The 10,594-nt window shown below is 43.3% G+C and overlaps 1 protein-coding gene across 1 annotated transcript; it reads right to left on the bottom strand.

Annotated features, from left to right (window-relative positions):
- Window positions 1–965: 965 nt before the first annotated feature.
- LOC306974811 (heparan sulfate glucosamine 3-O-sulfotransferase 5) lies at window positions 966–10,374 on the bottom strand. Its single transcript, XM_079572203.1, has 4 exons — window positions 10,181–10,374; window positions 6,109–6,164; window positions 2,437–2,578; window positions 966–2,131 (listed from the first exon to the last, which is right to left on the bottom strand). The coding sequence occupies exons 3-4, from the start codon at window positions 2,541–2,543 to the stop codon at window positions 1,204–1,206; spliced, it is 1,035 nt and encodes a 344-aa protein (XP_079428329.1). The 5' UTR covers window positions 2,544–2,578; window positions 6,109–6,164; window positions 10,181–10,374; the 3' UTR covers window positions 966–1,203.
- Between the last annotated feature and the right edge of the window lie 220 nt (window positions 10,375–10,594).

Raw genomic sequence — 10,594 nt, 5'->3', positions numbered from 1 at the left:
CATACTGAGATATGTTCTTATCTGAGCTTAGACGAGTTGATGCGTACCTGTCCGGTCTTTGTGTGTGCCCTCAGTCTTGCAAAACGACCAAAGATGTTGTTTGCATTTGGCCTCTCCCAATGTATTCCTATAGCTCCAAATGGTGGTGAAGTTGGAAGCTACCACGCTCTTCCACGGGCACAAAGACCAGACAGGTACGCATCAACTCGTCTAAACTCAGGTAAGAACATATCTCAGTACGGAAAAACGGTGGCCTGTTCCTTTTTAAGGCGTTACACTGGCCTATAGGCTGTACGCTACAGTCGAGAAGCTTTTAGAATTGGTTAAAACTGAACTGGAGAAAATGTGCTCAGTAAATAAGGCGGGGGGTAAGGGGTTAAAATGTAATACTTGGTTTAAAATGTACTGAAACAGCCAGCCATTCAGATGAATCTAGAGCAAGCAAGTGAAGGCAATTACAGAACAAACATAATTAATTCATATACACATTAAGGTCATGACTCAAATACAAATACGCCTAACAATAAATCATCAGTAATTATATAGAAGAGTTTATAAATGTCAACCAATAATGTAATTCAAGCAGTTTATTCCACCAAATGTTGCTGAGTAACCAAAGGAATCAGAAATCATCATCTTTCAGGTAATTTGACAGTTAATGACATTATGTGAACTGCCTTGGAAAGTAAATCTATACTGTAGCCTATTTTACATAAAACAAGCAGTGGTCTAGAATAGCATTAAGATGAATGCACAAGAACCCTAATAGACAACTGAAATACAAATCATTTTCATATATATGTTTAGGAATCCAGTGTTCAGCGGTCAATGACAATGGATAGACGACCAAACATTTACCCATGCTGACAAGATCAAAACAACCATGTTAGGGGATGACTAGTGATTAGACTTGGCCTTTGCATGATATCACCTTTGATTGGGGGGGGGGGGGGGGGGGGGGGGTATTTTAAAGTTTGTTAAGGAGTATGCATGCCTAAATGGTCAGCAAATCAATAAACATTTATCAACTAAAAACACATGTGACTAATAGGTAGCTCTAATGTGTATTTAGCTCAATTCTGTTTGGTGCTTTGACATACTGAATGACACTAATAATAATCATAAAATATTTGGTCACATTCATTTTCTTAATTCAGTCAGTGCTATGAAAAATCATATTTGCTGATAGCCTAGATTAGTGCATCATGGCCAGGTGAAAGTCCGCCCAGTGATCTGGTAGAACTTCTGGTTGAACGGGTGGAAGAAGCGTTGTAGTTTGGTCAGCACCGAGGGGTCTACCTCAGGGTGGGTGCGACCTTTGCTGCCTGCTAGGCACTTGCTGAAAACAATGTTAAATCGCAGACAGTAAAATCCCCTGGTGGCGTTAAAGTAGAGGTTGAAGTGGCTGATTCTGGGGGGCAGATTGAGGAATTGCTCCACCAGCGTCAGCTCAGACAAAGGGTCGGTGATGAGCCGGTCCCCGTCCACAATATGGAACTGCTCCACAGGGAAGAACTTGAGCCAGCGCTCCAGGTGTTTGGTGTAAATGCTGGTGCGCACGGCCTTGTACTTTGTGTTCACTTCACACGTACTCGAGTCTATGGCCAGCTTCTCAAACTTGTGGTAAGTTTTGTTTTTGCGTTCCTTACCCTCCAGCACTTGTGTATAGTCCGACACAGCTCTGGTGGTGGGCTCCCTCACAATGATAAGCAGTTTGATGGAAGAGTTCATCTTGAAGATGCGTTCAGGAACTTCCTCTGTGATGAAGTATGCAGGGCTCTTTTCAATGGTAATCTGATGGGGGAAGGAGAAGGGCATTTTACTCCTGTACCATTCAATGCCCCGGGCATAGTTCTTGTCATTGTCAAAGAAGTGAATCTCCTGAGAGGCTTTGACCACGGCTGGGTGCAGGTTAAGCATCTCCAGCAGTGCCCGGGTGCCCCCCTTCCGCACCCCAATGATGATAGCCTGGGGCAGCTGCTGCACCAGCCGTTGGAGGCCCAGCTGCTCCTTTGTGCCATTGCCCCTGCGCAGTTCAAGCAGCAGACCCCGCTTGAACTGAAGGCTGCGCAGGCGGATCTGCTCAGGCCCACGGACCAGTCTGTGCTCGATGTGGCAGATCGGCTGCAGCCTGGAACACAGTATCATGCACATAGGGTCTATTACTGCTTTTCACTATATCTAAGACTCACCACACAATTTATTTGCCAATGTGAATGTCTAGTTTGGGCCTAAAGTAAAGCACTAAAGATTACATTTATCTCTCATTAACGAGAAGCCAAAAGTCAATTCTTGTACTACAGTACAACAAGGCCTCCCTTGGTCTCTTGCTTGCAAAACTATTGTATCATTTATTAAAACTAACAAGGCCTAATTTAGATCTGGGGCCCCAAAAGAAGACTCATGTATCTGTACCTACATGTTCATCTTACTTACCTGTCCAAAGTCCCCACTCGGGCCACTAAATACAGCACACTTCCGATAGCCAGGCTGCCCAAAACCAGGAGCTTCTGTCTGAGCAGTGCCTGCTGTTTGAAGAGCATGGCCCTCCATCAATCTTCAGGACTGTCTCCCGAGCCTGCAAAACAAAAAACAAAACAAAATGTTTTTAAGCAAAGGTCCCAATACAAAGAGGAGCAATACTGACATGCAGTGCACCATTTTTATTCAAATTATCATTATGTGTGTAAGCTCATACTTTCACAAAATCTCTTGGCAATTATACAACTGCTGACTAGCCTTTTTGCACATAATTAAAAGTGAAAAGTGGTGCTGTTTACAGACCACAACATCTCTAATGAGTTTCCCAGAAGAACAAGAGCAGAATCATTAAGAGTGACAATAATGCTGCGGCCTGCACTCACTTCAGGCTCTGCTGCTTTGGACCGTATAATAATATTTTTATATCACACAAGTCAGTGGAGCAGTCACCCATGGATACAAAGGTCTGCAGTTCAAATCCCGGTTGGTGTGTAAACGTTGTGTCAGAGGGGATTTTGCATACTTTATTTAGTCTTTGAGAAAAAAACGTTATTACAAAAAAGTAGAAAAATACACATATGGCCTTGTTTTGGGGGAATTTTAATGTTCAAAACATCCTGACAGAAATTAGATATTCTCCTAAAAACACAAACAGTTTGTGAATAATAAACTTTCTTTTCTAAATATAGGAGAAAAAACTGGCCCAAAATTTCTCAATTAAATAAAAAAGAAAGATTAGACAATAATTGACTATGGCCAGTGGTGCAAAGAGTCTTGTCACAATGTTCTAAATAATTCACAGTCTGTTTGTGAGTGTTACAGATCTCTGCATGTGCACAGGGGAGGACTGTGCAGACCGGCCCATACAACAGATTCTTATTTGAAGGTCATCAAATACACATTATTTATTTATGAAGCGGTGCCACTGTCTTTAAAGAAGCTTCACAATCAATCCTTTATATTGGAGAGAACAAGCAGGTGAACAAGCAACTTGAAACTTGATAATATTCACCTTATTCAGGCACTCACGGTGAGTGGCGCCATCCTGTGTTCATGGCCAGACTGCAGGTCTAACTTAAGCTGACATTGGCTTACATTTATGATATAGATGTAACGTGATATTTCTGACATGCCTCTGTGTATATTGGTCGGCGTCGGTTCTTTACAGAACCTCACAGCCAAACCATTAATGCAGAGTTCCCACACAGACTTATTTTCCTTTGAGCTTTTTTGCAAGTTTTCAGTTTATTTTCATCACTCCCTGTGATTGACAACAATTGGAATTTCCACTGAGAGGAAATACATGCACCACAAAAGTGAGTATGTCAGGATAAATGAACGACATTGTAGTACCTGGGGACCCATCTCCAGATCTGGAGCTATAGAATCATGGTCCGTAGTACTTACCCAGCTGATGGATTAGCCTATTGTGCATGTTTTGGGCTGACAGGAGAGACTAAATAGCACTGACTGCTATTCAGTCTTGCATTCCTACAATTTTATTACATTTACAATATCACAGAAAGTAGACATTTTGTATTATCTGGATAGAAACTACATTCACGGCTACAGTAGATAAATCTTTGCCACCGGACACCTTCCTTAATGAAAAAACAACAAACAAAAGTGTCATGATATCCATAAAAAAGCGACAGGGTGCAATCCAGTGCAATACTCCGGCAAAGAGTTGTGCTCCTAACTCAATTTTGGTCCAAATCCGTGAAACATTGAGTCCTCCATATGACTAATGATGAACCCACTTCTGTCTCTGCGCAGTGACAGAGCGCGCAATAAATAAACTGCAGGCTGGACATTTCCTTTATTAAAATTAATAATTCATAATCCTCTCTCCAGAAGGTGTCAGTGGAAGCGGACAGTGCCGGAGGAGTGCCAGACAAGTTTATCTCAGACAGAAGCTGGACTTTTTTATATACTATTATGTTTTTTGGTCAAGTTTTCCTCATAATCAGCTCTGTTTAGTTAGAATGGGGCTAAACGTTTGGGTCCTGATCTAAATAACTATAGACTTAGCTGATCATTTCTATCTGATTGTGAACAATGGTGCAGTAGCAGTTTCCCTTCTAGTTTGATCATCAGCTCATTTGCATTTTCCTTCCAGTTGCACATTTCCCCCAAGTGTTCTCCCACTTTTCAGCGATGATAAGAACAAGCAAATAATTCTTTACTAGAGCAGATATTTCCCCTTACAACGTAAAAGATGCTGCGGTTCGAAAAACTCTGTCTTCTCAATGGCGGGGGTGATCTTAAAGTCAAATGAGGAGAGCAGGTTTTGATGGATGACAGGGGAAGGAGGACTGGCAGCTCATTTCTGTGGAACATCTCAAATGCATTTTTAAAAAATAACAGTTGGAACGGAGCGGGCGGGACATGATTATATTCGTGTTCGTGAATGTGTTTCCCTGCACAGTTCGCTCGCAGATGAAAGACTGTTTTGTAAGTAGTTTAATAGGACGTTTACTCATTAGCTGTGGATGAGTAGTGAACTAAACTAAGAGTATCAGATCGATAAAAATAAGTGAATCAAACGCTCTTGTACTTTATGAAAATAATATTTCTTAAACAGCTCGCTTGCATGTGGCCCGTTAATAATATATGGTGCAACAATCTATGACAAATGCGAAGTCAGCGAAACATCCTCCAAATACTACAGGTCAACAAAGTTCTGATGGCGCCAGGCCTTGGTGGACCTGATTTATGGGTGTAGCTGTTTATTTGCGTTGTTTACACATACCAGCGCTCTTAATTTGGCCATATTTCAGGGCGCACTGTCACCTCATCTCAGAGGCAGCCTATAAACCTGCGGAGGTGCTGACACGCGCGGGGGAGCGGGGCGAGGGATTCATCATGAGCCACGCGCGGTGGGGATAACGGAGTTGCGTCAGGTTTAGAGAAAGAGAGAGAGAGTACGGGGGGAGGAAATGGGAGACGAGTGGTGGAGGGGGGTGGGTGGAAAGAATTTATCGTGACAATATTAAAATCCAACAACACAAGACCAAGCCCCGCAGATTCAAAATGAACCACCTATTGTTTTCATAGATTGTTGCCAAAAATATTTCCTACTTCCGCGTTTTCCTCCGCATTATGAATGATGGCGACATTCATAATGCACGAGAAGTTTGTTTTCGCATGGTGCTCCGAGAGAAAAATCCTCCCTGGGGCCAAGGGGATTTCTTTTTTGCTGCAGTATCACAGGGCAGCCACTTAATCCAATACTGTAGGTTGCATTCATAAATTGAAGTGGTGAGCAGGTAAGAATTCAATGGTGGTTACTATGGTAATCGTCAAAACGCTGATATTTTTGTCTCGACGATCCACATGAAACTGTCACGAAGTTCAAGGTCCTATTATGATTTTCTCATAACGGTGTCCAAAAGTGGAGACAATATTCTGATTCCGATCACCTCCAGAGATGATGATATCATCTATTGACGGCAGACCAGAAGTAGACCCTCCAAACCTCGCATCCACGGACCAATAACTCCCATAAAGCCTCGCCTTCAGGGCACACATTACCGTGGTTCCCTTCAGCACTTACGACTGTGACTTTTTCTTTCAGTGAACTATGAAATACGTCATTTTGACAGTGCAGCAGCAGAGCGCTCTCACCCTCTGGTCCTCATGACTCCCGCGGTACTGCAGCTGGACTCGGATCAGCGCGCAATCTGAAATGACAAAGTCGAGCCGGGATGAGGTTAGAAATACTGAAGATGTAAAACGTTATTCACTGCTATCTCTCTGGCCGCCTGAATGGGGTTAGATTGGTCTGAGCTTTCATGGTGCTGCCTGACTTCTGACAGCAAGTCTCGGAACCACATGATCATTTATGTGGGGTGTTAGGATACGCTAAAGTCAGCGGCCGTGCTTTGGAGTCCTGCTGAGTGTAGCATCCAAACTCCAGACCTCATCATGAACACAGCGCTCAGGTTACCCATGGTCACACCATACCGGGGCGACGCCAGAGGGCACGGAAATGAATGGAGACGTATTGATTTTAGCTCCCTGACACCAGGTGAGAGCAGGAGACAGGGAGCCGAAACTCATTGTTCTGAACAAAGCCTTTTGAGGTCCGTGTTTACATAGTTTGTTTTAATAAGATGTTGAGGTCGAATCCAGGAAATTGCGTCATAAAACTGACATATGAATAAAAAGCCTTCCTGGGAAACATAGGCTGTGGAAGTGTTAGAGATAAAGAAAGGACCTTTTACACTTACGTGGAAAGGCAAGGTTATAATGACTAAGTGTGGTTCAGGTGCAGAGTGCAGCGAGAGCAGCTGTGGAAAAACGACACTCAGCAAAAACAGCAGAAAGCTCCGAGCTCAAACTGCAGTCTCAGAGCGATGTTCACATCCTCACGTGACGCCAGGCCCGCTCCAGGTGGGTCCACAGCATTCTGTCGTTTTAGAATTATATAGCACAGAAAGATATGGGCATACACAAACAAAACAAAGCAAAAAAAAAACTCATATCCAACCAAGTAAGTTAAGGATACAACCGCTGACCCAATCTTGACATAAGGGAACCAAAAGTTTTTTCAACTTTTTTGTTGGATATTGCCCCAACACTAAGGACTTTTTAAACTGTAAGTAAAAAGTGCAAACTATCGCAAGGGCTGTCACGATAATTACTATATCGACTTATCGTTAAATAAATAACAGATAAGTGATACATTATTGGGCTCAATATTTATCGTCTGTACAGTTATTAGCCTTTTCCCCCTATTTTTTCTTTGTAAAAGTTACATTTTTAACTGACACAAACTGGGTTACATTGTATTTCAGGTTTATTGCAGCTTGTGTGGTATTTTAAGATATGATCATGCACTTTTAGAACAAGGGTTTGATTTCATTTGTTTGCTTTAGAGTTTGCACGGGGCCTTTCTGTGTGGAGTTTGCATGTTCTCCCCGTGTCTGCGTAGGTTTCCTCCGGGTATTCCGGTTTCCCCTACCACTAAAAACATGCACAATAGGCCAGGATGAATGATGTGTGTGAGTGATTGTATGGTGGTGTCAGAGGGTCCGTTGGCGCAGACGTGTGTAGTCGCGAAAGCACTTCTGACAGTCTCCCCCAGGGGAAACTGAAGCTACAAACGTAGTTTACCACCACCGAGTATGGAGTGAATGTACAATTGTCTCATGTAAAGCGCTTTGTGACCATGTCTGTGAAAGGCGCTGTATAAATAAAGATCTTCTTCTTCTTCTTCTCGAGCCATGGTTTGACCACCAGTCTTTGAATAGTTTTCCATAAACAGCTCTCAATGACAACATTTAGGACTCTTCTGCTCAAGACATTGTCTTACTGACGATTCAAGTCCGGCTCCGCTTCCATTGCGGCTTAGATGATCCAGGTCAAAGTTCAAAGTTATACACAAATACTGTAAACTACAGGTCAACAAATATGGGCTTTTACTTTTGAGATCAATGCATACAGTATATAAGTAATTGATTAATATTATATCATTGTTGCCAAGTCACATGCCCATATTGCAGAAAGTTGTAGGCCTATAATAGTTCCAGATTCCACCAACCACTCTAACAAATCACAAAAGCCATTCTGACATGAGAGAGTGAACATGTGCTGCAGTCAAAGGCTCTGATTAGAGTAATGCCATTGTGCCGGAGGCCTGTGCCCACACTGCATCAGCAGAGTGAGGCCCATATGGCTAATGGAGCCGCTTATGGTATTGTTTTGGAAGGCGGCATGTGCGTCCTTCACATGCAACAGCCCCAACAAACCCCCCCCGACAAATCTGCGGCAGGAGGCAGAGGAGCTGAGTGATGCGAGCGGTCACCTTCCACATAAATCACAGCTGGAGCAGATGAGTGGAGCGGTGTCAGTGCCCAGGCCTGACAAATGTCTACTGCAGCCGGAATCGGAGGCCGCGGCGTCACACGCTGGGAGGTTTCTTTACTTCAGCTAACTTAAAGAACTGTGTCAAAACCTGCTGCCTGGATGAACAGACTTTCGTTAGATCTAGAACTAATTCAGGATCATCTGCAGTTTTAGACTTCATCCTATTCAGAGATCAAAGAAACGATGTTAGAACATGGTTTAAAGCTAAAAAAAAACCTTTTGCCTGTCCTATCTCCTTTTAAGCATTACTCTTTGCTCAAACTTTGCTCAATGAACGTGCCGCACAGTAAACACTCCCAATTCTCTGCCTGAAGTAGCTGCTGCACAAGCACAAGGTCATGTTGGTGGGAGTGTCTGGCTGGATCCTGGATGCATTCAATTAGCGGCGGCGCAGAGGCAAACGTGAGTGAAATCTAATGCGTTCACGTCCATGTCACGGCGAGGGGAGCGCTGATGGATGCAGCGGACAGACACGCAGCTGGTAGAGGGATGGTCCTGTCTGCTCTGGGGTGGAGCTCAAAACAACAAAACTCACACCATGCGCTCTGCACCTGAGTGGGCCAGCTGTTACAATGACTGTAGCTGCCCTGTACGCTTGGCAAACCGCTCCACCCAGTGTCCATGGGGAGGGAAAAACGAGTACCAACTCACTACCGGTAAAGAGTAGTAAAGCAGGGTGTTTTATTTGTGATATAATAACTGATAAAGGCTGTGGATCTGTGGTCGGTTTCAATCATCGGGATGGTACTTTTTTGGACTTTTGAGACTGATTTCTGTTATGTGGCACAGGAACAAACATTGTGCTTATTACCTCCCTCCACAAAAAAACAATGACAGCATATTTGAATTAAAACAGTGTATACCTTTATATCTTAACCTCGTCGTTACCATTTTTTTTCTTTTTTGGTTTACATTTACAGCAAAAGAGCTGAAAAGGAGTTGAGACGAAGAGCTGCACACAAGACCATGCACCATTACTGTACTGTATTTCTAGCAACAAACACATAATCCTTGAACCTAACGCTGGTGCATGAAAGCATAGTTCAGCCCAGCTCTGACGATATCATCCTCCGCCTGCCTCGCTTGCTTTCGGCTCTGCACTAATAAACCTTTATTAGAGAGTAATGCAGAATAATGATGACAGGCCCTGCTCTGAAAATAGCACCTGTCACCTGGCTCCATGATAGATGTCTGGAAGCCAAGGCAAAAATGGCAAATGTGTAAAGCTTCTGCGCAGTAATTGATATATCCAGGGAGGAAAAGTGTAGAAATACTGACAGCAGACAATTTATAGCAAGGCTACGACTGGTGATTTAGCTGTTGACAAGTCAAACGTAAATCCCAATGGTTGGTAGGCAAGTTTGCACAGTTCATTTTTATGTTTTCAGTAGCCTTTACAAATTAACTAACTTTACAGGCTTCCTTTAACATATGGAGTTGACCATGTGTTAGCTGGGCATGGGGGTCCAATATTTTTAGTATATTGGAGTGTTTTAACAGGCATTAGAGCTCTGTTGGGTCCAGTGGCACGACTCAAATTGAGCCTGACGTTTTTCTTTAGTAGCCTACCACTTCGATTTTAATGGTACCTATATTTTTTTTATTCTGTGTAGGCCTACATCCAGAAGAAAACAATTGACAGTTACTAAATTAGTCATTAATAAAGAGACCATCATCTTTTGCAGTAGATTTTCTTCTAACTGCAAAACCATAACTTTAACCAAAACTACAATAACGGCAATATCAGGCGTTTTCTAAAAAATAAAAATAAATTAAAAAATAAATTAAAAAAAGTGCCTTTAGTTCAGGTGATGTGACTGCTGCTTACCTGCAGCTCTCTGCTCTCCTCTGGCTCGTCAGTGGGAGGGTCACGGTGTTCCCTGGAAGTCTGCGCGCCGTGGACACACACCGGCGGTCCCTCTGCGCCGCGGGGGCAGAAGACGCAGTCCAGGGATCATGCTGCGCGCTCTGAACTGGGCTCCGCTCGCTCTCGCTCCCTCCTCCGTGTGAAGAAGAGGTAGGTGCTGATCGGAGGAGGACGCTGTGTGGGAGGGGCGTGGTGTGGCGGGGGAGGGGCAACAGAAAATGAGGAGAAAATCATTTGACAGGAGGGTGTAAATGTTGGTTGCATTATGATTAAGCCTCGTGTTAAATACTTTTTGGGTTGTAACAATGAATTTGTTACTTCTACTTTTTACATGAAATAAATGGAACTGGGGTCAATTTTATCCACTACAAAATT

The sequence above is a fragment of the Gobius niger genome (genome assembly GCF_951799975.1).
Source record: "Gobius niger genome assembly, chromosome: 15".
Classification (NCBI taxonomy): Eukaryota; Metazoa; Chordata; class Actinopteri; order Gobiiformes; family Gobiidae; genus Gobius; species Gobius niger.
The sequence above is the reverse complement of the archived record's forward strand: the minus strand, read 5'-3'. Positions and strand labels throughout refer to the sequence as shown.

Coding starts and splice junctions, on each gene's coding strand:
- LOC306974811 (XM_079572203.1), bottom strand. CDS start 2,543: ATGCTCTTCAAACAGCAGGCACTGCTCAGACAGAAGCTCCTGGTTTTG. Junction 2,132..2,436: donor CGAGTGGGGACTTTGGACAG/GTAAGTAAGATG, acceptor ACTGTGTTCCAG/GCTGCAGCCGATCTGCCACA.